The sequence below is a fragment of the Somniosus microcephalus genome, chromosome 2 (assembly GCF_052327205.1).
Source record: "Somniosus microcephalus isolate GS21.2 chromosome 2, FLI_Smic_1.0, whole genome shotgun sequence".
Lineage (NCBI taxonomy): Eukaryota > Metazoa > Chordata > Chondrichthyes > Squaliformes > Somniosidae > Somniosus > Somniosus microcephalus.
This window is the reverse complement of record NC_140988.1, coordinates 317,294,525-317,321,582: the sequence shown is the minus strand read 5'-3', so window position 1 is coordinate 317,321,582 and position 27,058 is coordinate 317,294,525. Positions and strand designations below refer to the sequence as shown.

Sequence of the window (27,058 nt, the reverse complement as noted above, 5' to 3'; positions counted from 1 at the left end):
GAGCACTTGAAACGTCATAGCATACAAGGCTACGGACCAAGTGCTGGAAAGTGGGATTAGAATAGACAGGGATTGATGGTCGGCGCGGACACGATGGGCTGAAGGGCCTCTTTCTGTGCTGTATAACTCTGTGGGCTGGATTTTGATACTGGAGGCGTGTAGGAGGCGGGACTACAACTTTTGGGGGTTGTAGTCCCGCCTCCATCGAGTTGTGGCCAACCCACGCAATTTTCACTTGATTGACCTTGTTGAGCCCGCCCAGTGGGCTCAGCAGCCCAATTAAGGGCCACCCGGCAACAGGTGATGTCATAGATTGACATTTCATCTGTCAAGAGCTTTTGACAGATGAAATATCAGCATTTGACAGCTCTTTGAAGCTGTCAAGCACTGACAATCTGTACACTAAGTTAATTCATTCCTCTCAGGCTGATTTAGAGATCTCTCTAGAACAGAAAGCTGAATTCTGCAACTTTTGACAGCTCGCGGCCATTCTGCTTTCTGTGCCGGTGAGATGAGGGACTCCCGAGACCTGAAGGAAGGAAGGCTGTAAAGGTAAGTAAAGGTAATTAAACTTCTTTAAACAGTTTAAACACACCAAACACACTTACCTCTGCACTCATGCACCCATCACTCACCTGAACACCGGACATCTCGAACCCTCCAAGTCCTTTAGCCCGACGGTCCGCCTCGCTGACTTGGCGTGGTTTGGAGCCGTCGGGAATCCCACACTTCAGGAATAAAAATAGGGATTAGGCTAAAAACTGCCTGTTAACTATCTGTTAACAGGCAGTTAATTGGCACTAATCCCCTTCCCGCCTCAGGGAGGCGGCTCCCAGAATAGATCGGGTATATGCCTCCTTTGAAACTGGCATGGAGGCGGGTTGAGGGTGGGATGGGTTCGTGCCCCCTGATTTCGCGGTTTTAACCCTCCTCACGCCTCCAATCCCACCTCCACGGCCCAAAGAAAATCCTGCCCTATGACTCTATGACTAACCGAAGAGATTATACAGTAGGATCCCAGTTTTAATGAGCTTCCATCTACATATCCGCGCCATTACTAAAACCGCCTATTTCCACCTCTGTAACATCGCCCGACTCCACCCCTGCCTCAGATTATCTGCTGCTGAAATCCTCATCCATGCCTTTGTTACCTCTAGACTTGACTATTACAACGCACTCCTGACTGGCCTCCTATCTGCTACCCTCTGTAAACTTGACGTCATCCAAAACTGCTGCCCATGTCCTAACTTGCACCAAGTCCTGTTCATCCATCACCCCTGTGCTCGCTGACCTACATTGGCTCCCAGTTAAGCAACGATTTAATTTTAAAATTCTTATCTTTGTTTTCAAATTCCTCCATGGCCTCTCCCCTCCCTATCTCTGTAATCTGCTCCAGCCCAACAACCCTCCGAGATATCTGCAATCCTCCAATTCTGGCCTCTTGAGCAACCCGATTTTAATCGCTCCACCATTGGCGGCTGTGCCTTCAGCTGCCAAGGCCCTAAGCTCTGGAATTTCCTCTCTACATCTCTTTACCTCTCTTTCCTCCTTTAAGACACACCTTAAAACCTACCTCTTTGACCAAGCTTTTGGTCATCTGCCCTAATATCTCCTTATGTGGTTGGTGTCAAGTTTTGTTTGATAACGTTCCTGTGAAGGGCCTTGGGGTGTTTTACTACATTAAAGGTGCTATATAAATACAGGTTTTTGTTGTTGTAGAATGCAGCTACACATTTTAACTACTTTATTTGCATCAATGAGCTGATTGAGGGATAAATATTGGTCAGGACACCGGGCATAACTCCCCTGCTATACTTCGAAATAGTGCCAAGGGATCTTTTACATCCATCTGATACAGATGGGGCCTCAGTTTAACGCCTCATCCGAAAGATGGCACCTCCGACAGTGCAGCACTCCCTCAGTACTGCACTGGAGTGTCAACCTGGATTTTTGTGCTCAAGTCTCTGGAGTGGGACTTGAACCCACAACCTTCTGACTTAATGGTGAATGACTGGGTGGGAGGATGCACAGAAGACCAGGTCAAAGGACTGACAGTTGTGGTGGACACTGGGTGGGGGGGGTGGTTGGAGTGATAATGCTGGAGACGGTTGCAGAGCTAAGGTGCTGAAACAAAATGGGAGGGAAGAGACAATGGAGGGATTTGAAAATAAGGAGGAAGGTTTTATAGTCAATGCATTGGAGGACAAGGAGCCAATGTGGGTCTACAGAGTGGATGGTCATGGGAGTACACTGGAGGCTATTTTCTAGTTGAAGTATCACAGCTGGCCTTGATCTATTACTCATCCAATATCTGAACATGTGCACTCCAACAGGAATCACTGGATAGCAACCAGCCTTGGCTGATCTTCCCTTCTCTCCAATAATGCCAAGACCAATTGCATTGCTTCTGCCACCACCTTGACTGAAATTAGTTAATTCACCAAAAAAATAAGACATAAGAACTCAAAAGCATTGGAATTTTTTTGTATGCTATTTAAACATTAGCCACCAGGTTGGAGCATGCCAATTATCTATTTGATGATATTCCTGTAAATCAAATGAGTCATTGTCAACTCTTCCCTAAGGGTGCGGTGATTGCATAGCCACATTTCAGCAGGCAATATATTTCAAAGTCAATTGTTCACCTTGCCACTCTGAAATGAGTGAAGAATTCATGATTCCTTTAAGGTATGATGCTGTGTGTATTGCAGTTCAGCTTTCTTCAACACCTTTTTCACTGCCTTGCAAAATTTCTTCAGATTTAAACTTTCATCAGTTTCAAACTGGGAGTTAACCTAGGCAGGGAGGGAGCATGGGCAGACTATTAACTAGGTCTGGGAAATAAGCCTGGGCGGGATCCAGCTTTACCCCTTTTAGGGTCTTCCTGCCATTGTTATGGTGAATACAGAGCCATAGCCCTGATTGGTAATGGCACATCCAGGAGCAGTTACAAAAGACCAGCTGAGAAAGAAACTGGAAGCCTGGAAGGGAACTGGGGAGCAGCAAGGCCTAGGCTGGGAGGGAACAGGGAGACCAAGGCTAATGAATGTAGCCAAGGAACTGCCACAACATGGTGCTCAGAGGGAACAGGATGGCCAGGCCTGTGGGTAAGAGCAAGTGGGAACCAGCAGGTGGGGAAAAACCAGGAGAAGCTAATGTGGGGGGAACAGAGTGTGTGTGTGTGAGAGAGACAGAAAGCCGACTGATGTGGGAATCTGCTGGTGTACATGGATGACTCTGCTGGTGCTAAGCAGGTTCAATTTTTCTTATTATCAAATATCAGGAAATTAATAGAAACAAGTAACACACAGACATTTGAAAGGCTGGAGTCAGGAGTGGTGTGGCTAAGGTCTGAAGCAGAAGTTCATTAAGGGGTGGTGAAGGCGGGGGGGGGGGCGGCAGAGAGCACTGGAGTGTAGAATTGAGAACCCATGATTATGAACTCCAAAGTTAACCATTGAAGGGAAAGATTAAGGTCAGCAGTGGGAGTGTGGTGATTGATCCCTGGCAGTTAGGATGAATCAAAGAAATATCTCAAACAGATACAGAAAGGAGACTTTATATAGAAAGAAAGATCTTGTATTTATATAAGAACATAAGAAATAGGAGCAGGAGTAAGCCATTTGATCACTCGAGCCTGCTCTGCCACTCAATAAGATCATGGCTCAACTCCACTTTCCTGCTCTATCCCCATATCCCATGATTCCCTTAATATCCAAAAATCTATCGATCTCTGTCTTCAATATACTCAACGACTGAGCCTCCACAGCCCTCGGGTAGAGAATTCCAAAGATTCACCACCCTCTTGAGTGAAGAAATTTCTCCTCATCTCAGTCCTAAATGGCCGACCCCTTATTCTGAGACTGTGACCCCTGGTTCTAGATTCCCCAGCCAGTGGAAAGATCCTCCCTGCATTTACCCTGTCAAGCCCTGTAAGAATTTTGTATGTTTCAATGAGATCACCTCTCCTTCTAAACTCTAGAGAATATAGGCCTAGTCTACTCAATCTCTCCTCATAGGACAATCCCCCCATCCTAGGAATCAGTCTTCTGAACTTTCATTGCATTCCCTCTATGGCAAGTATATCCTTCCTTAGGTAAGGAGACCAAAACTGTACACAATACTCCAGGTGTGGTCTCACCAGGGCCCTATATAATTGCAGCAAATGTCTTTACTCTTATACTCAAATGCTCTTGTAATAAAGGCCAACATACCATTTGCTTTCCTCATTGCTTGCTGTACCTGCATGTTAACTCAGTGATTCGTGTACAAGGACACCCAGCTGCCTCTGAACACCAATATTTCCCAATCTCTCACCATTTAAAAAATACTCTGTTTTTCTATTTTTCCTACCAAAGTGGATAACTTTACATTTCTCCAAAATATATTCCATTTGCCATGTTCTTGCCCATTCACTTAGCCTGTCTATATCCCCTTGAAGCCCCTTTGCATCCTCCTCACAACTTACATTCCCACCCAGCTTTGTATCATCAGCAAACTTGGATATATTACATTTGATCCCCTCATCCAAATCATTGATATAGATTATGAATAGCTGAGGCCGAAGCACTGATCTTTGCGGTACCCTACTAGTTACAGCCTGCCAACCCGAAAATGACCCGCTTATTACAACTCTCTGTTTTCTGTCCGTTAACCAATCCTCAATCCATGCTAGTATATTACCCCCAGTCTCATGAGCCCTAATTTTGTCTAATATCTTCTTGTGTGGCACCTTATCGAATGCCTTCTGAAAATCCAAATACACCACATCGACTGGTTCCCCTTATCTATTCTGCTACTTACAACCTCAAAAAACTCTAACAGATTTGTCAAACACAATTTCCCTTTCATAAATCCGTGTTGACTCTGCCCAATCCTATTATTATTTTCTAAGTGCCCTGTTACCACGTCCTTAATAATAGATTCTAGCATTTTCCCTACTACTGTTGTCAGGCTAACTGGTCTGAGTTCCCCGTTTTCTCTCTCCCTCCTTTCTTAAATAGTGGGGTTACATTTGCTACCTTCCAATCTGCAGGAACTGTTCTAGAATCTATTTTGGAAAATGACAACCAATGCATCCACTATCTCTATAGCCACCTCTCTCAAATCCCTAGGATGTAGGCCATTTGGTCCAGGGGATTTATCGGCTTTCAGCCCCATTAACATCTCCAGTACATTTTTTTACTAATACTAATTTCTTTCAGTTCCTCATTCTTGCTAGTCCCTTGGTTCTCCACTACTTCTGACACAAAGGGCTGGATTTTCCCAGCTGAGGCGTGTTCACGGCGGGAGAGGTAGTTGACGGGTTCCGGTTCCGCTCCCGGCTGCAGCCGCTCTGCTGATACAATTTTGCAATAATTGGGCTTGTTAAGCCCTCAGTGCGAGTTGCCCAGCCCATTCACTAGGTGTGGGTCTGTTCAGCTCTTCTGATGACGCATTTGCTGCCGTTGTATTTAAGGGGGCCATGTCCACATTTGCTCTCACTTCTACCTCCACACTCCTGAGTGCTGCTTGATAGCAAAATGATTACACAGAGACAGAGGGCTGCACCACGTTTCAATGATGACTCCCTCCATGTTCTTGTGGAGGGAGTCAGAGGATGCAGGGAGACTCTGTTCCCTGGGAATGGAAGGAGGAGACCTCCTCACCAGACCAAGGCAGCCTGGCTGCAAATAGCTGAGGAGGTCAATGCAAGGTCTATTGTTGCTCGCGCCTGGGTGCAATGCAGGAAGAGGTTCAATGATCTCCTGCATTCAGGAAAAGTGAGCATAAAAGCATACTTACCTTAATTCTGCTGTGCCTGTCATCACATCCCCATCACTATGCATTGCACTACTCCTGCACATCCAAACTCACCCCAATATCCCTTGCACCATCACCCATCCCTGTCTCCCTATCTACAGAATCAATCCCCATCTCACACTCACCCTCAACGTTATGCAATGACAACAACTAACAACTCAAAAGGAGGCAACTTGGTATTGGCACCCCAGTCCATCATAGTCTCCCTCTAAACATCTATCCTATCCATTCTTTACACTCATTCCATCACTCTCACTAAAACTGCACTTACTTCCATCATTGCAAGAAAAGAGATCCCACAATAAGAGGGAGAGAACAGGAGGAGGACCACCATCGCTTGCTGATCTCACCAGCGCTGAGGAGGCAGCTCTGGAGATTGCAGGAAAAGTTGAGCAGCCTGAAGTGGGGGACGGAGAGAGGGGCTCATTAGCACAACCTGGTGACAGAATTATTTTCCAGACAATTTATTTTGCAATCATGAATGACTCAATTGGGATCTGATGTCAATAGAAATTGAATGCTCATCATGTGAACAAAGGTCTGCACATGTCTGCAATCTACATATCACATGTCTAACTCATGCCTTTACTCTCCCACAGGACTATCAAGAGCCCGGCCCCCCACTGTCCAGGAGGAAGAGCAGGAGGACTCCTCAGAGGATGCCAGCCTCTGAGGGAGCAGCGTCAGCAGAAATGAGTGCACCAGCACTGTTAAGTCTGTGTGTCCCAGTTATGCTTATTATAAATCACTGTACACAGACCACAAGAATAACTTTAACAGGTCTTTACTATTCGGAGGTCAGGGCTGAACTGCCCAGCAAATCCCTACACAACACTTATATACCGGTGTGGTCACCACCGGTATTACAGTATACAGCAGCCAAGAGAAAGTAGTACATCTCTTAAGGTAGTTCTCTTAAGGTGGAACAGGTTACATACACCACAAGCACCAGCACAGAGACGCACACCTCGGTGGGTCCTATGCAAGATAGAGTAGTGTTGTCACCTCGTGTATCACAAGTCACAAATAAGCAAGATCAAATGGTGGAGACAGGGACAGCAGTGGAGACTCCTCGTCGGAGACCGCAAGAATCTCCTAGTTCTGCTGAGCTGCATGCAGACGCTGAGCCTCGGGGGCCATCCAGGAAGAGGGCGATCCAGGAGCTTCAGGAGCAAGTTCAGGAGGCTTTGACAGGGTTAGCAACCATGGTGATTGCGAGCCTGCAGAGAATGGAGGAGTCCATCGCAAATATGGGCAATGGCATGGTGCACACATTGGCAACTGTAGGTTCTGCCATGGAAAGGATGGCAACCTCCATGGAGGACATAAATCGCCAGACTCAGGAGAACATGGTAACACTTCTAAAATGATGGTCATCTATGGAAGACAGGTGGGCCTGTATTGAGGAGAGAAACCAGAGGTTCATGGACGTCCTTGTTATGAGGAATGTTAGCACAGAAAAGGGTCCTCATGGCCCCACTGATGTGCAGCAAGATGCTCTCCAGCTACTTGCTAACAGAGAAGTGCGGGTGGCCCATGACAGGGATGATGGTGAGAGGGGACATGGAAGTGGGGGCTCCTCTCCAAGCGCTCACACTTCCCCCCATCCCCTTGCCAATCCCTTGGTCAGAGACCCATATGCCTCCCTGAACAGTGATGGCCTAGTCTGCCCCTCCACAGCTACAAGAGGAGCCAACTTTGGCGGGCCCTCAAAGGCTCGAAAACCAAGAAGACGACCACCAAAGGCATCTAAGCAGGCACAGCAGGGAAGTGAGCAACCTGCCTTTACATCTGGTGAAGCCACATGGGTAGCACCTCATAGAAGCACGTGTAAAAGAAAGCTCACACATAAATAGTCACTAGGGTAGTCACTTGGGTGTTTTCCTACGAATGAATGCTAGGTCTCAGTTCTTTTATTTTGTTGTAATAAAGTAATGTTTTGTGAATGTTTGATGTTGTTGCCATATGTATGGTCACAAATTGAAGTGGCACAGACAAGGGTAAGGGCGCCTTTATTGTCCATCAATGGTGGTGGCAGTGCAAGGATTGAACAGTTCATTGTAGAGATGCTCTATGGAGTGGCAGTGTGGTAATGCCAACCTTCATGTGTATGTGGCAGCCACATGTCTGTGCTGAATAAAGTTAAGTGTATCTGGCATATATTAGGCCATATATTAGGCCATACAAAAAGAAAATACTGCAGATGCAGGAAATCTGAAATAAGAACAGAAAATGCTGGAGGAACTCAGCAGGTCAGGCAGCATCTGTGAAGAGAGAAATAGAGTTAGGCCATCCCTGGCATCACGGGCAGCAATGCTGGTCGCACTGGTAAGGTGTGTCCACCCGCTCCTCTGGGCTGCAGGTCTTGATCGAGCATTGTGCAAATGTCTGCAACTACCAGTCACGAAAGTGTCATCCTCCTTTGGCACTGCTGCTCAGTCATGTTGAGGAAGCTCATCCTCTGCCTGTAAACTCTGTGTTGGGGGTATCTCCTGCGGCGCGGTGCAGCCCTGCGCTGAAGGCCTCTGCCCTGTGCAGCATCAGGTGGTTGAGGAGAAGGTTGGCATTCTTGTTGTTGGTGCTGCTGCGGATGATCATCTTCTGATTCTGAGGACTAGGGTGAGAGAGTCTAAATGATTCCCATTCTGCTCTTAGATATGGCAGTTGAGGATGAGATGGTAGAAGCAATCAGTCACTGGGGAGAGAGGCTATTCCAAGAAGGTAACAGTGCATATAGAGTTTACACCACACACTTACAGCCTCAATTCAGATCCAATGTGTCTTCCCAATCCTGAAACCAGCAAATTCTGACATTGCAAACTGAGCAGATGTGAAAGGTTAGATTTTATACTGCAGTTGCAGCTGGGAACTATTTAGCTCGATTGACCTCCCAATATACTTACATGACATGATCTCCGAACGACGTGAATGTTACGTCCGTGAATAATTGAGACACGGACAGCAGGAGTGAACAAAATAAGTCTTTACTGGTGGAAGTCCATAGTGAAACTAAAAACACAGAGGCTCACTAGCGCCTTTTATACAGAGGTGGTCACTGCCGGTACTGCAGTCTGAGACCAGTTATTCTCATAAAGGTACATACACAACAATTCCTCCCCTTTTAGATAAACAGTACATAACATTCATTTAACAACTAAATGATAACTAATTACAATCACAATTACTGTTGCAAGATACATTGGTTAAGTTTAAGCAATTATAAGTTCAGTCTTTGAGGAGGCTTCCTGATTCTGTCTGGATAACGCCTCTTTGGGGTATCAGGTTCTTCTGGCAATGTTGAGTTGGGATCAATGTCGTTGTTTGGTTCATCTGCTTCCAATATTACCGGTTCTGCGGTAGCTGCAATTGGAACGTCGATTTCATTACCAGGTGTATCAGATCGTGGTGTGGAGTTGACGTTTTCCAGTGACTCTAGAATCTGGTCAGCATGGCGTCTTACAATGCTCTCCCCACCGTCCACAGTATACATGAGAGGTCCTTGTCGTGTACAAATCGTTCCTGGCTGCCATTTCTCAGTGCGGTAGTCCCGGGCCAAAACTGGTTGACCTATCTTAAAATTCCTGGTCGGCCTTTCATTCATATTCTGAAACTGCCTGTTCTCCACATCTCTTCGGACGTTTGGCTTAACCAAATCCAAGCGGCATCGTAGTCTTCGATTGAAGAACATCATGGCTGGAGTTTGGTTGGTAACCGCATGTGTCGCATTCCGGTAGGCAAACAAGAAGTTGTCCACCTTGTGTTGTAGGGGTATATCTTCATTACACATTGCCTTGATAGCCTTCTTGAATGTTTGGACAAACCTCTCGGCCAATCCATTAGTGGCTGGATGATATGGGGCAGATGTGTAATGCTTAACACCATTGTTCTTTAAGAACCTCCGGAACTCTTCAGACACAAACTGTGGTCCATTGTCAGAGCAAATCTGTTCAGGCAGCCCATTCCTGGCGAATATGGTTCGTAAAACTGTGATAGTTTTTTCCGTGGTGGTTGAGGACATTTTTATTACCTCTGGCCACTTTGAATGTGCATCCACCGCAATTAAAAACATTGAGTCCATGAAGGGACCAGCAAAATCAATGTGCACCCTTTGCCATGGAGATGAGGGCTACTCCCATAGATGCAGAGGAGCTTGTGGTGGGGCGCTTTGGACCTTCTGGCATCCTGCACAGCTCTTGGTCATCTCTTCGATTTCTCTATTGATTCCCGGCCACCACACAAACGCTCTGGCTAAGTTCTTCATTTTTACCCCACCCATATGACCCTCATGAAGCTCATTGAGCACTCTATCCGTCAACTTAGGTGGAATTACTACTCTGGATCCACACATCAAGGTTCCTCTGCACACTGACAGCTGTTCTCTTCTCGGCGAGAATGCTGGCAGCAGTGGTTCGCCATGTGCTGGCCATCCCTTCACCGTTAAATCATAGACCCGTGATAGTGTCGGGTCATTCCGTGTTTCCTTTTCTATGTTTGCATTCGTCACAGGGAGACATTCGACTATGGTCGAGTGGAATAACTCCATTGGATCCACTGCAAGGTCATCTTCTTCCACTGTCGGCAACGGTAGGCGTGACAATCCATCAGCATTTCCATGCTGTTTAGTTCCTTTGTACTCGATGTCATATTGGTGTGCCCCTAGGAAAAGGGACCATCTCTGCAGCCGTTGTGCTGTCATTATCGGTACGCCCTTCTGAGGGTTGAAAATGGAGACAAGAGGTTGATGATCGGTCAGTAGGGTAAATTTTTGACCGTGCAGGTAGTGATTGAACTTCTTCACCCCCCACACTAGGCTGAGGGCCTCTCTGTCAATCTGGGCGTAGTTACGCTCGGCAGAAGTTAACGAGCGTGACGCAAAAGCTATCGGCCTCTCTAAACCATCAAGGAATTTATGTGACAGTACCGCCCCAATGCCGTAGGGAGACGCATCACACGCCAATCTGATCGGCAGTGCTGGGTTGTAGTGAGCCAATACTTCCCTTGAAGTGATTAAGTCCTTACTCTTCTGAAAAGCACGCTTACAATCATCGCTCCATTTCCATGCTACCCCCGTTCGTAGCAGGGCGTTCAGTGGGTGCAGAATTGTCGACAAATTCGGCAAAAACTTATGATAGTAATTCACCAATCTGAGGAATGACCTCAGTTGCGACACATTTTCAGGCGCTGGGGCCTTAACAACCACTTCAATTTTGTCAGGGGACTTATGTAACCCCTCTTCATCAATCACGTGGCCACAATACGACATCTGTTTCTTAAAAAATTCGCACTTGGGGCAGTTGGCTCGCAGCCCATGTTCCCGTAGTCTAGTGAGCACCTGTTCTAGGTTGTTAAGGTGTTCACTGTCATCTTCACCTGTCACAAGGATGTCGTCTAAGTAACACTGAGTCCCCGGAATCCCTTGCAGGACTTGTTCCATCGCTCTTTGCCATATCGCCGGAGCCGATGCTACTCCGAATACCAATCGATGATACTGGTAAAGACCTTTGTGAGTGTTTATCGTGAGATACTTCCTGGAGGACTCTTCAACCTCCATCTGCAAATATGCTTGTGCTGGGTCAATTTTTGTAAAACGCTTCCCTCCAGACAGTGAGGCGAAGATGTCTTCGATCCTTGGAAGAGGATATTGTACTGTGTGAAGGACTGGGTTCACCGTCACCTTGAAATCCCCACAAATGCGAATCTTCCTTGGCTCCCCGGACTTATTGCTTAACGTTTTCTTCATGACAGGAACGATGGGTGTCACCCACTCGCTCCAGTCGACCTTAGACAACACGCCCGCCTTCTCCAGATTCTCCAGCTCTGCCTCGACGGCTGGGCGAATTGCATATGGTACCGGTCTTGCTTTGAAAAACTTGGGAACTGCATTCTCTTCTATTTTTATCGAGGCGGTTACGCCTTTAAGCTTGCCCAGCTCTTGTTGAAATACCTCTTTGGCGTTAGCTAAGATTGTTGACAATCGTCCAGGAGTGACGTCTTCATCATTTTTACCGTCCACCGTCATTGCATGAATGGAGTGCCAATCTAAGTTTATCTTCCTGATCCATTCCCGTCCCAATAACTGTGGTCCACCATTTGGCAGTATGTAGAGATACAATTTCCGTATTTTCTTGCCGTTGTATTCGACAGGCACCCTTATTTTTCCTCTGGGGTATACTTTTTGCCCCGTATACGTCGTCAAGACGATGGATGTCTCTCTCAAGGGTATGTGTGAAAATAGCCGCTCGTAGTCTCGTCGATTCATGACGGTTAGCGCTGATCCTGTATCCAATTCCAGTTTAACTTGGGACCCTGCTATTGTGAGGGTGACCCAAATGGTTCGGTGATCCGCTTTTGCGATTACATTGTGAAGTTTGAGACAGCTTAGTCTCCTGTTCCCGGATTCACTATTGCTCATCTGGTCTTCGGAACTACTGTCCGTCATCTTTTGTACTTTCTTGTACGGTTCCTTAGTAGCCTTTTTGTTGTCGCTGGTCTTCTTCCCAGACCTGCAAACTCGTGCAATGTGTCCCATCTTCCCGCATTGCCTGCATATTTTGTCTTTGGACCAGCAATCCTTCTGGTCATGGTTAGTTCTGCCGCAGCGATAACATTTTGCAAATCCCCGTGTCATTTTGTGGGTGCCGTATTCCTGTGGTTTTTGTTGAATTTCTGCAACTCCCCTGGCTGCTGGTTCATATGATACTGCCACGCTGAAAGCCTTATCTAGCGTCAGCTCTTTCTCTGAGAGTAACTTCTTCTGTGTTCCTTCACTCAGGAGTCCACAGACAAATTTGTCCCGTAGGGTATCTGCCAGTCCTGCTCTGAACTGGCAGTGCTTTGATAGCTTGCATAGTTCCGTAAGATACTCAGCATTGCTCTCATCTTTGTGCTGAGTTCTCCTGTGGAATTTAAATCTTTCTGCTATCAACAGCGGTGCAGGGTTTAAGTGTTCCTGTAGGACAGCAACAATTTCGTTAAAACTCTTCGCCTTCGGTTTGGCTGGTGTAATCAGGTCCCGCAATAGGCCGTACGTTCTAGCGCCCATTAAGTTTAGCAATATCGATGCCTTTTTCCCTCCGCTATTTCGTTTGCCTTGAAATATACCTCGACTCTTTCCACATACGTGGTCCAGTCCTCTATTGTATTATCAAAAGCAGTGATACAGCCAGTCTTCGGCATCTTGCAAATCTAAAATGGCGCCTCCTGCGCTTTGCCTTCTTCCCCGATTTAACAAAATGGCGCCTCCCGCGCTTTGCCTTCTTCCCCGCTGTTGTTAGCGCTGCTTTCCACGGTTTCTTGCGCGTTTAATATTGATTTTTTTTCTTTTATTATTTTCCCGTCGTGGAGCGGACCCTCTGGGACACTTCCCTCCCTCTTCTTAGGTCCGAACGCTGCCCGGCTTCGAAGCACCGGCCGCGCCCTGTGTGCTCCACCCTCTCTCTCTCTCTTTGCTTCCCGACTCGCTGCCCGGCCCCGTTGAAAAGCCACCCGATCGAGCTCTAGCCCGCCGCAGCCCAGGAAGGATCAGTGCACTACCTGCCACCAGCCCGATTAGCTGGGAAACCACAGACCGAGGAACCAAGCCTGGCTCTGGACAGTCTCTCCTGCAAGTTTTCAATCCGACGATTTGGAGGGCGGTTGCCCACGGTCGACGCCCGTTTCTCAAGTTTCTTTGGATTTTATTTATTTTTTTTTTTCTTTCTTCTCGCTTCGACCTTCAATAACGTCGTCTGAGGTGCTGCCAAGTTGCAGGTAAGTTCGTTTCTTACTCGTCGCCAGTGTTACGGCCGTGAATAATTGAGACACGGACAGCGGGAGTGAACAAAATAAGTCTTTACTGGTGGAAGTCCATAGAGAAACTAAAAACACAGAGGCTCACTAGCGCCTTTTATACAGGGGTGGTCACTGCCGGTACTGCAGTCTGAGACCAGTTATTCTCTTAAAGGTACATACACAACAGTGAAGCCCGTTGAAAACGTGGGAAAATCCAAAAAGGTTGCCAAAATAGTCTTCAACAAGCACTTAGTAAGAAGTTAAGTGTCCTAAATGCCTCCCCCAACCCTTGATGTCGGGTCTATTCTGAAATCGCAGACCCGACGCTTTGGAAACTTCCATGGAGGTGGGTTCGTAACGGGTTCCCAACCCGCTGTCAATCTTTGCAATTTTGCTGGATGTCCCACCTCCAAACCTGCCCTCTGAGCGCCGGCAAAATCATGGCCAAAGTATTTGTTCAATTTCTCTGCCATTTCCTTATTTCCCATTATAATTTTGTCTGCCTCAGCCTGTAAGGAATCCACATTTACTTTCGCTAATCTTTTCCTTTGTACATACCTATAGAAGCTTTTACACTCTGTTATTATGTCTCTTGCTAGTTTACTCTCATATTCTATTTTCCCTTTCTTTATCAATTTCTTGGCCCTCCTTTGCTAAAATTCTAAAATCCACCCAATCCTCAGGCTTACTACTCTTTTTGCAACATTATAAGCCTCTTCCTTTGATGTAATACGGGCCCAGAAATTCGGGTCTCCACGGGTGAGTACGCACCGGGTAGTCACCCGTAGGCCCAACGGAAGTGCCGGTTTCGTGCATGCACTGCGCATGCATGGGAAACCGGAACTTCCGTTCCCTTGAAAGAAGGGGTTCAGAGGTCGAACGCGTACACCGAAAAGGCATCGCATGATAATGGAACTTACAATTTTTTTGCAGGTTTCTCCGGGAGGGTAAGTCTGCAGAAGTTACACATGTAAAAAGCAGGCGCAAGGCCTGCTTTTAACAAGGTAAGTGATGAATTAATTAAAATTAAAAGATTTTATCCACAGGTTTATTATTTTTAAATACTTTAAAGGAAGGTAAGTTTATTTTTATCCCCGTTAGAAAATGTAATTAAATTTTTCAAAAATTTAAATTATTGTTTAAAATAGTTATTTTATGTAATTTATAGTTATTTTTAAAATGTGATTTTTAAAAAATTTATTTGAAGTTTTAGTGATGTTTTGGGGCTTATAGTTTTGACAGCTCTTCCTGTCAATTTTATGAAAGGGCATTTCCCTGCTACCATTGGCTCTCCATGGCCCACGTGATCGCAGGGGATGCATCGAACTAACTGCGCCCCTGGGATACGCAAGCACTGCACGCCAGCAGTTGGAGGATGCCCAGGATCGGAATCCCACGCGGGCCCACAGCTCAACGGCCGGCACGCTAGGTAAGTGCAGGTCGGAGGCTTGCACCTGCTGGAAGCCTCTGACCCGAATTTCTGGGCCACAGTACTATCTTTAACTTCTCTTGTTAGCCACGTTTGGACCACTTTTCCTGTGGATTTTTGAGGGAGAAATACAGTATCGCCCCATTTGGGGCGAAATTATCGGCCGGATGCAAAGATTAGCGCCTGCCGCTAATTATCGCCTCTGACTGCAAACTTGGCTTTTATCACCCTTGGAGGTGATTGGAGAGCTAAATCAAGCACTACACACCTGTCTTAAGGCGCAAAGGCTGAGGAGCGAGACGTTACTTCAGAGCGCTGGCGAAACCCATGTAATAGAAACATAGAAGATAGGAGCAGGAGTAGGCCATTCAGCCACTTGAGCCTGTTCTGCCATTTAATGAGATCATGGCTGATCATCCAAATTCAGTACCCTGTCCCTGCTTTCTCCCCATATCCCTTGATTCCTTTAGCCTTAAGAAATATATCTAACTCCTTCTTGAATATATTTAATAAGTTGGCCTCAACTTCCTTCTGTGAAGAAATTCCTCCTCATCTCAGTCCTAAATGGCTTACCCCTTATCCTTAGACTGTGACCCCTGGTTCTGGACTCCCCCGCCATCGGGAACATCTTTCCTGCATCTAGTCTGTCTAGGCCTGTTAGAATTTTATAAGTTTCAATGAGATCCCCTCTCATTCTTCTAAACTCTAACGAATATAAGCCTAATCGACCCAATCTCTCTTCATACGTCATTCCTGCCATCCCAGGTATCAATCTGGCGAATCTTCGCTGCACTCCCTCCATGGCAAGAACATCCTTCCTCAAATAAGGCGAATAAAACTGCACACAATTCTCAAGGTGTGGTCTCACCAAGGCCCTGTACAACTGCAGCAAGACATCCTTGCTCCTGTACTCGAATCCTCTCGCTATGAAGGCCAACATACCATTTGTCTTCTTAACCGCCTGCTGCACCTGCATGCTTACCTTCAGCGACTGGTGCACAAGGACACCTAGGTCTCGTTGCACTTCCCCTTTTCCCAATCTATTGTCGTTCAGATAATAATCTATCTTCCTGTTTTTGCCACCAAAGTGGATAATCTCGCATTTATCCACATTATACTGCATCTGCCATGCATCTGCCCAATCACCCAACCTGTCCAAATCATACTGGAGTTTCTCTACATCCTCCTCACAGCACACATGCCCACCCAGCTTTGTGTCATCTGCAAACGTGGAGATGTTACATCTAGTTCCCTCGTCTAGATCATTAATATATATTGTGAATAGCTAGGGTCCTAGCACCGATCCCTGCGGTACCCCACGAGTCACTGCTTGCCACTCGGAAAAAGACCCGTTTATTCCAACTCTTTGCTTCCTGTCTGCCAACCAGTTCTCTATCCAAGTCAGTACCTTAACCCCAATCCCATGTGCTTTAACTTTGCATGCCAATCTCTTATATGGAACCTTATCGGAAGCCTTCAGAAAGTCTTAAGGCTAAAGGGATCAATGGATATGGAGAGAAGGCAGGAATGAGGTACTGAATTTGGTGATCAGCCATGATCTCATTGAATGGCGGAGCAGGCTTGAGGGGCCGAATGGCCTACTCCTGCTTCTATCTTCTATGTTTCTATGTTTCTATGTCCAAATACACCACATCCACTGGTTCTCCCTTATCTATTCTACTAGTTACATCGTCAAAAAATTCCAGTAGATTAGTCGAACATGATTTACCTTTTGTAAATCCATGTTGACTTTGTCCGATCCTGTCACTGTTTTCCAAGTGCTCTGCTATTGCATCTTTCATAATGGACTCTAGCATCTTCCCCACTACCGATGTCAGGCTTACCGGCCTATAATTCCCCATTTTCTCTCTACCACCTTTTTTAAATAGTGGAGTTACATTAGCTACCCTCCAATCCATGGGAACTATTCCAGAGTCTATAGAATTTTGGAAGATGACCAGCAATGCATCTACTATTTCTAGGGCCACTTCCTTAAGTACCCTAGGATGTAGATTATCAGGTCCTGGGATTTATAGGCCTTCAATGCCATCAATTTCCCTAACACCATTTCCCTACAAATACTGATTTCATTCAGTTCCTCCCTCTCATTAGACCCTATGTTCCCCGACATCTCTGGAATGTTATTTGTGTCCTCCTTTGTGCAGACAGAACCAAAGTATGTATTTAATTGGTCTGCCATTTCTTTGTTCCCCATTATAGATTCCCCTGATTCTGACTGCAACGGACCTACACTTGACTTCACCAATCTTTTTCTCTTCACATATCTATAGAAGCTTTTACAGTCAGTTTTTATGTTCCCTGCAAGCAAACTCTCATATTCTATTTCCCCCCTCTTAATTAATCCCTTTGTCCTCCTTTGCTGAACCTTAACTGCTCCCACTCCTCAGGTTTGCTGCTTTTTCTGGCCAATTTATATATCCTCTCCTTGGATCTTATGCTATCCCTAATTTCCCTTGTTTGCCACAGTTGAGTCAGCTTTTTTGTTTTATTTTTATGCCAAACAGGGATGAACAAATTCTGTAGTTCATCCATGCGATCTTTAAATGTTTGCCATTGCCTATCCACCATCAACCCTTTAAGTAAAGTTCCCCAATCCATCCTAGCCAACTCGCGCCTCATACCATCATAGTTTCCTTTATTTAAATTCAGGACTCTAGTCTCTGAGTCAATTACTTCACTCTCCATCTTAATGAAGAATTCTACCATATTATGATCGCTCCTCCCCAAGGGGCCTCACACAACAACATTGCTAATTAATCCTTTCTCATTACATAATACCCAGTCTAAGATGGCCTGACCTCTTGTTGATTCCTCAACATATTGGTCCAGGAAACCATCCCGTATACACTCTAGGAATTCCTCCTCCACAGTATTGTTACTAATTTGGTAAGCCCAATCTATATGTAGATTAAAGTCACCCATGATAACTGCTGTGCCCTTATTGCACGCATCTCTAATTTCCCGTTTAATGCCATCCCCCACCTCAGCATTACTGTTTGGGGGTCTGTATACTACTCCCACTAACGTTTTCTGCCCCTTGGTATTTCTCAGCTCTACCCATACAGATTCTACATGATCAGAGCTAATATCCTTTCTTACTATTGTTTTAACCTCCTCTTTAACCAGCAATGCTACCCCACCTCCTTTTCCTTTTTGCCTGTCCTTCCTGAATATTGAATACCCCTGTATGCTGAATTCCCAGCCTTGGTCACCCTGAAGCCATGTTTCCGTAATTCCAATTACATCATATTCGTTTACATCTATTTGCACAGCTAATTCATACACCTTATTATGAATACTCCTCTCATTAAGACAAAGCCTTCAGGCTTGTTTTTTTAACACTCGTAGTCCTTTTAGAATTATTATTTACTGTGGCCCAGTTTGATTTACACTCTTGATTTCTCTGCCTTCCACTTTTGCCTTTCTCATTCCTCTCTTTTGCTTCTATCCTTGCTTCCCTTTCCTCTGTCTCCCGGCACAGGTTCCCAACCCCCTGCCATTTTAGTTTAAACCCTCCCCAACAGCACTAGCAAACACTCCCCCTAGGACATCGGTCCCGGTCCTGCCCAGGTGCAAACCGTCCAGTTTGTACTGGTCCCACCTCCCCCAGAACCGGTTCCAATGTCCCAGGAATTTGAATCCCTCCCCCTTGTACTATTCCTCTAGCCATGTATTCATCTGAAATATCCTTCTATTTCTACTCTTACTAGCACATGGCACTGGTAGCAATCCTGAGATTACTACCTTTGAGGTCCTACTTTTTAATTTACCTCCTAACTCCCTATATTCAGCTTTTAGGACCTCATCCCTTTTTTTCCAATATCGTTGGTACCTATGGGCACCACGACAACTGGATGTTCACCCTCCCCCTCCAGAATGCCCTGCAGCCGCGCCGACTAATGTCAGTCAGCAATGTAACACAGACACAATGGCGCTGGCCAGTTCTTAAAGGGGAGGGTTGATCTTGCTCTCCTGCCACATCCTGCTCACTGCAGCCTTGAATCTCGGCCTGGAGAGACCTGCACATCAAATCTGCTGGAAAAACAATGGAGAGGCATAGAAGATAGGAGCAGGAGCAGGCCATCCGGCCCTTCGAGCCTGCTCCGCCATTCAATGAGATCATGGCTGATCATCCAAACTTAGTACCATGTCCCTGCTCTCTCCTCATATCCCTTGATCCCTTTAGCCTTAAGAAATATATCCAACTCCTTCTTCAATATATTTAATGAACTGGCCTCCACCGCCCTCTGTGGCAGAGAATTCCACAGGTTCACCACTCTCTGGGTGAAGAAATTCCTCCTCATTTCAGTCCTAAATGGCTTACCCCTTATCCTTAGACTATGACCCCTGGTTCTGGACTCCCCGGCCATTGGAAACATCCTTCCTGCATCTAGTCTGTCCAGGCCTGAAAGAATTTTATAGGTTTCGATGAGATCCCCTCTCAATCTTCTAAACTCCAGTGAGTATAAACCCAATCGACACAATCTCTCCTCATACGTCATTCCTGCGATCCCAGGTATCAGCCTGGTGAATCTTCGCTGCACTCCTTCCATGGCAAGTACGTCCTTCCTCAGGTAAGGCGACCAAAACTGCACACAATTCTCAAGGTGCGGTCTCACCAAGGCCCTGTACAACTGCAGCAAGACATCCTTGTTTCTGTAATCGAACCCTCTTACTACGAAGGCCAACATACCATTTGTCTTCTTAACCGCCTGCTGCACCTGCATGCTTACCTTCAGCGATTGGTGCACAAGAACACCCAGGTCTCTTTGCACTTCCCCTTCTCCCAATCTATTGCCATTCAAATAATAATCTGCCTTCCTGTTTTTGCCACCAAAGTGGATAACCTCACATTTATCCACATTATACTGCATTTGCCATGTTTCTGCCCAATCACCCAACCTGTCCAAATCGTACTGGAGTTTCACGACATCCTCCTCGCTGCATACCCTCCCACCCAGCTTTGTGTCGTCTGCAAATTTGGAGATATTACATCCAATTCCCTCGTCCAGATCATTAATGTATATTGTGAACAGCTGGGGTCCTGGGACTGATCCTTGCGGTACCCAACTAGTCACTGCCTGCCACTCGGAAAATGACCCGTTTATTCCAACTCTTTGCTTTCTATCCGCCAACCAGTTCTCTATCCAAGTTAATACCTTGCCCCAATCCCATGTGCCTTAATTTTGCACGCTAATCTCTTATGTGGGACCTTATCGAAAGCCTTCTGAAAGTCTAAATACACCACATCCACTGGTTCTCCCTTATCTATTTTACCAGTTACATCCTCAAAAAATTCCAGTAGTTTAGTCAAGCACGATTTACCTTTTGTAAATCCATGCTGACTTTGTCCGATCCTGTCGCTGCTTTCCAAGTGCTCTGCTATTACATCTTTTATAATGGACTCTAGTATTTTCCCCACTACTGATGTCAGGCTTACCGGTCTATAATTTCCCGCTTTTTCTCTACCACCTTTTTTGAATAGTGGGGTAACATTAGTTACCCTCCAATCCATGGGTACTGTTCCAGATTCTATCGAGTTCTGGAAGATGACCAGCAATGCATCTACTATTTCTAGGGCCACTTCCTTAAGTACCCTAGGATGTAGATTATCAGGCCCTGGGGATTTATCGGCCTTCAGTCCCATCAATTTTCCTAACACCATTTCCCTACAAATACTGATTTCTTTCAGTTCCACCCTTTCATCAGACCCTATGTTCCCTGGCATCTCTGGGAAGTTATTTGTGTCCTCCTTTGTGAAGACAGAACCAAAATATGTATTTAGTTGGTCAGCCATTTCTTTGTTCCCCATTATAAATTCCCCTGATTCTGACTGCAAGGGACCTACGCTTGACTTCACCAATCTTTTTCTCTTCACATATCTATAAAAGCTTTTACAGTCAGTTTTTATGTTCCCTGTTAGCTTACTCTCATATTCTATTTTCCCCTTCTTAATTAATTCCTTTGTCCTCCTTTGTTGAATCCTAAACTGCTCCCAATCCTCAGGTTTGCTACTTTTTCTGGCCAATTTATATGTCCTCTCCTTGGATCTTATGCTATCCCTAATTTCCCTTGTTAGCCACGGTTGATGCACCTTTTTTGTTTTATTTTTATGCCAAACTGGGATGAACAAATTCTGTAGTTCATCCATTCGGTCTTTGAATGTTTGCCATTGCCTAGCCACCATCAACCCTTTGAGTGACATTCTCCAATCAATCCTACCCATCGTAGTTTCCTTTATTTAAATTTAGGACCCTAGTCTCTGAGTCAACTACTTCATTCTCCATCTTAATGAAGAATTTGATCATATTATGATCGCTCCAACCCAAGGGGCCTTGTACAACAAGATTGCTAATTAATCCTTTCTCATTACATATTACCCAGTCTAAGATGGCCTGATCTCTGGTTGGTTCCTCGACATATTGGTCCAGGAAACCATCCTGTAAACACTCCAGGAATTCCTCCTCCACAGTATTGTTACTAATTTGGTTAGCCCAATCTATATGTAGATTAAAGTCACCCATGATGACTGCTCTGCCCTTATTGCACGCTTCTTTAATTTCCCTTTTAATGCCATCCCCAACCTCCGCCTTACTGTTATACCACTCCCACTAACATTTTCTGCCCCTTAGTATTTCTCAATTCTACCCATACAGATTCCACATCATCAGAGCTAATATCCTTCCTTACAATTGTGTTAATCCCTTCTTTAACCAGTAATGCTACCCCACCTCCTTTTCCTTTTTGCCTATCTTTCCTGAATATCGAATACCCCTGGATGTTGAGTTCACAGCCTTGGCCATCCTTGAGCCACGTTTCCGTAATCCCAACCAAATCATATTTGTTTACCTCTATTTGCACGGCCATGGGAAAGAGCTCAGAGTGCAGCCCCCACAGTCTCTTCTAAATCGATACAAGGAACGGCAAATCAAAATGAACCTGCAAAGTGCTGCTCAGTACCCAAAACTCCTTCACACAGTGTTGAATCTCTACAGAAGTCTCTCTCTCTCTCTCTCTCTCAGAATGCGTGGTGCAAAAATGTCTCCAACAAAAAAAGGCAGGAAGCAGTCGCCTTTAAATAGCGCTCCCCCAGTCCCTTCCTGACTGCAAAACGCTCCCCTCAACCTGTCGTTGCTAGCGGCAGGCGGTAAGGCAGGGGCGCCACTCAATATCCGGTCCGGGGCGCTACCGGGGCATTGCATACTCGACTGATGTCACAATCTGCCAACAAAGGAGATCGTGGCGGTAGTGTTTAGCGCTGCCACAAAATGTCTAGTTAATTCCATGAGCGGCACAAACAGCCGCCCATGGGCACTAGTTGGTTTGCGCCCCATTAGCGCCCTCTTAAGGCGCTAACGGGAGGCGCAAACCAACTGAATTTTTCCCCTTTGTGCTTAAAGGAATGTATATTTGTTGTAAATTATCTGTCATTTCTTTAAATGCTAGCCATTGCTTGTCTACCGTGATACCTTTTAATGTAGTTTCCCAATCTACCTTTGCTAACTAGTCGAAGAGTTTTGCAACAATGAATATCTTATATTTTTGAAGAGTTGCACAAGCAATTACATACAACAAGATTCCAGAAACGGATGACTGAGTAGTTAATCTGCTTTTTTGTGATAGAGATGTTAGCCAGGGCACCATGAGAACTTTTTGCTTGTATTACATCCACCTGACAGAACCGCTGACAATGCAACAATCCCTCAGTACTGTACTGAAGTCTCAACCTAGATTAAATGTTCAATTCCTGAAATGAGACTCAAACCCTGTAGGGGGTGGCGTGCGCCCAGTCAGCTTCACCTCTGACTGTCTTTGAGCAGTTCGAATCACTCCCACACCCCTGGGTTCTAGACACCGGACTTAGGTACAGGCAGTGATACAGAAAATCGAGTAGACAAGTTGTTTGGTGCAAGAAAACCAAAACTTTATTGAAAGCAGAATAAAACAATCTTATGAAAATTACTGGTATGAATACAGGCATAAACAATTACACTTACATGGGAATGGGGAACACATGGCACATCGAGGGAAAACAACTACATTAACAATCCCCTTAACCTTATCCCACCCCCTATACCTAACTAGATTAAGCTATGAGGGGCCAGGAATTCATGCTCACCAATCCGAAACATGTTGCTTTAACTGGGTTGGTTTTGAGGTCCACTCTTTCTGTCCTTTGGGGTATCCCGTCACCACGTGGTCTCAGGGTGCGGTGCTGAAGTTGTTTATGTGAAGCACCCTCCTTTTCCTCAGCTAACGTCGTCATCGAGTCGCGATGGGTTTTCTTCTTCTTCTTCCTCGGGCATTCGTCGACGGTATTGCTGCGGTTGGGGGTCGGTTGGCGGTCTTTATCGTCTAAATGATTTCTCTATCCAAGCTTCGAATGCCAGTTTATTCTTAGACTGGGCTATTATTGATTTTTCTACCCATCCTTCGAACGCTAGCTTATTCTTCAACCTGGGCTATGACTCTGGGGTTTTATTGTCCATGCATGTAAGCGCCAACTTATTTCTTCAAGCACCAGCTTATAACTAGGCGTTTATCCCCAAACACGTCTTTCCGCTGCCCTTCTCTGCTTTTACCGTATTCTTTGTCTCGTCTCGTCTGCCCGTTTGTGGCCTGTATGTCCTGTGTGTTTTCGAATCGGGTCCGTTCTCCTCCCGCGTTTGGCCCCGGTGTAATGGGCGTCCTTGGTGTTGAGCGGCGCGGAGAGCGAGAAGAGAGCCCGCCATGAGGCCAGGGCATGAGAATGAGAGGCAGCAGGCCAAGGCCACAAGCAAGAGATAAGAGTCAAGAGGGCAATCACCACTGATGGGCCTACAATTATACCCGTTCTTCATTCCTTATCCAAATCAGGTCAGTCCTTTGTCTAACTTTTGGCGTGCTTGTTTAAAATGATTACAGCCATTTACTTTAGCGACTTGTGGAGTGGTTGTCTCCGAGTCTAATGGCCTCGATGTCCTGGTTGTTTGTCATGGATGAAACTTAATTGTCCCCATCCTGACTCGATGGCTACTGTGAGCTGTTACCGATTAAATATGCAGAAACCCAATGGCCTCGATTTAGACCCATTCTAGCCTGATCTGTTTCAAGGTGAATGAATGCATATTCTGTGTTTGCTTTGGCTGTCTGGCCCCACAGAGTCCTTTCACAGATTCCTGCATTTTAAGTTTTGTCTCCGGGCCTGCCTGTTTGCAGGGCCCTGCTATTAAAATCCTGTCGGTTTCGGTCACGAGGTTACAGAAGCCATTTTGGGTACCCTGTTTTTAATAACTTGTCCAAACAGGGTACCTTGATCCATAATTTTGGGGAATGCGGGAATTTTGAGAACCCTACACCCAATATTTTCAGACTCAGAAGTAAGTAGGGTACCAACTGAGTCAAACTAACTTTTGACTCCAACAGGCTATACATGAACAGGCATAACTTTTTTTATCAGTTAGAAAGAGTGAAAAAAATAATAGATACAGATTGATATCTCAAACTGGACAAAAATGAAACAAAGCAGCACACAACAACTTACCAGTCGACTCGTGAAGTAAGTCTAATATTTTGTCCATAAACTTGCATCCCATCAGCGCTTTCCAACATTTAACATCTATTCGTGGGCTAACAAATTGATTATCTGTCTCTTTGTGAAAATCGTTAGTATTTCTTTACTCTTCTATCCCTTTCCCTTTTTCATTTAATCAAAAGCCCTTCAGCCCACTTGGGCTAGATTTTTCACCCATTTATAGTAATGTTGCTTTTTTAAAAATGTGTTCTTAGGATGTTGGTGGCGCAGAAAAGGCTGCATTTATTGCATGGAAACTCTGCACCTCCTCCCTCCAAACCAGCTCCAGTGCCATTTCTCAATATCTTGGAATTTTCTACCTAGTGCTGTTGTGTGTGCAACTTTACAAAGACTGCAGTGGTTGAAGAAGAAGGCACACTACCACCTTCGCAGGCAAACTAGAGATGGATAATAAATATAACCTTGTCAGCACTACCCACACTTTTTTTTAAAATAAGCAACATTGAGTATGAATACATGGAAGATCTAGCCCAAATAGGCTGAAAGGCTTTCATCATCCAAATGCATTTTATTTGGAGACAGCTTTAGCAATGGAGGAAGATGCGGTAATTCCATTTATGGTCAAAGGAGATAGTGAGGCAAAAAGAATTAATAGATGATGAAGAAGGATTAAAGGTGGAAAGGTGAAAGGCAGCAGCTGTTTTTCAGAGTTTCAAGCAAGATAAAGAAACTGATATTAAAAAAACTGTCTTGGGTAAACCGAAAGGTTTTCATTGCCCCAGTGAAAAGCAAAGAGGAGATGAAGATGTTATAATTCAGTGACTACATCTCTGGTGGTTGTGAAGACTGAAGGTGCATGACCTGAACAAGGTTGATGAATGTATATTGAAAACATCAGCAAAAGAGTGGTTGGGTTGTATAATATGTGGAGGCGATCATGAAGAAGAAACAGAGTGGGCAAGAGGACAGAAACACGGGGGTTGCCTGAGTTAATAGAAAAAAAGTGATAGGATGAGGCATCAATGACAGCACAGAATGAGTCATTTAAAGTGAAACTAGGGGACAGGAACATAATTAAAAAAAACAGAAAATGCTGAAAATATACAGCCCGTCAGTCAGCATCCACAAACTGATCTAGCACAGCCAGAGATTTCCCACCAGACGGTGGGGCAGACAGAAGTTGCGTCTACCCCACAGAGGGCCTATGACATCGCATGGGCCTATGACATCAGACATGCCTATGGACTAGCTTCTCCCACCAGAATTCCCATAGCTCCTGCTACTGAGCTCCAAGGGCTCAGAGGATTGCCAACAGGATCAGCCTTCTTATATTGGGGTGCAAACATTTTGAAAAAGCTTTGAGGCGGTATGGCCAGCTTAGCCTTGAGTGGCTTGCCAGCACTGCATCTTGCTCCCCGCCCCCACCCCCACCCCCGTGAGCATCAAGTTGCATTGATACTGGCATGAGCGCCCGCCAGAAATATTTAAATATTAGATACTGCAGCAGGGTCAGGAGCAGAGGTGAGCAGCAGAGTAGATCTGAGGATTTTCAGCCTGGTGGAGTGTTGTGTGTGTTGAGATCGGTACGTCATCATACTTGGGGGTTTTTTCAGAAAAAGGATATAAAATGTAATTAATCTTACCATGTTTATTATGGTAAAGATGTATGACTGCACATTTTCACTGCCATGATATTCTATCATTTTGGTATCAGCAACTACTAAAGTTTCAACCCATCGTTCTTTGCTGATCGATCGCTGAGAGATTCTGCGGCCTTTTCTATGAATCTCTTCCCATCTCTCTCTTTGTCTCTCTGGCTGCAGGATATTATTAACAGAATCTGTAAAGAAAAAAGCAACATGCGCATTAGCTATATATATATATTAGCTATATTGACACATTTATATTAATTATATACAACAATCACTACACTTCAAAATTACTTCATTGTCTGTAAAGCACCTTGGGACACTCTGGTACTATATAAATGCAAGTCTTTTTAAACATTTCTTCCTACCTTTCTTATTTTAATTAAAGAGAAATGCAGGGAACAGCACCAACCACTGTACATGGCCTTCTTTGATCTCACAAAGGCCTTCGACACTGTCAACCGTGAGGGATTATGGAGTGTCCTCCTCAAATTTGGCTGCCCTCAAAAGTTGGTCACTATCCTCCGCCTGCTGCATGACGACATGCAAGCCGTGATCCTGACAAATGGTTCCACCACAGACCCAATTCACGTATGAACCGGGGTCAAGCAAGGCTGTGTCATCACACCAACGCTCTTCTCAATCTTCCTGGCTGCAATGCTCCATCTCACCCTCAGTAAGCTCCCCACTGGAGTGGAGCTAATTTACAGAACAAACGGGAAACTGTTCAACCTCCGTCGCCTCCAGTCCAGATCCAAGGTCGTCCCATCCTCTGTCATCGAATTACAGTATACAGACGATGCTTGCGTCTGCGCTCACTTGGAGGTCGAACTCCAAACCATCGTAAACACCTTCACCGAAGCATACGAGAGC

At 45.4% G+C, this 27,058-nt stretch overlaps 1 protein-coding gene across 1 annotated transcript in view; it reads right to left on the bottom strand.

The window, feature by feature from the left end:
* The window catches only part of LOC147123535 (A disintegrin and metalloproteinase with thrombospondin motifs 12-like), a 967,639-nt gene that overhangs the window by 559,686 nt on the left and 380,895 nt on the right, over positions 1-27,058 (bottom strand). The window contains exon 4 of the mRNA XM_085974208.1: positions 26,180-26,376. Coding sequence (XP_085830334.1) covers positions 26,180-26,376 — 197 coding nt within the window. The remainder of the gene's footprint in view (positions 1-26,179; positions 26,377-27,058) is intronic.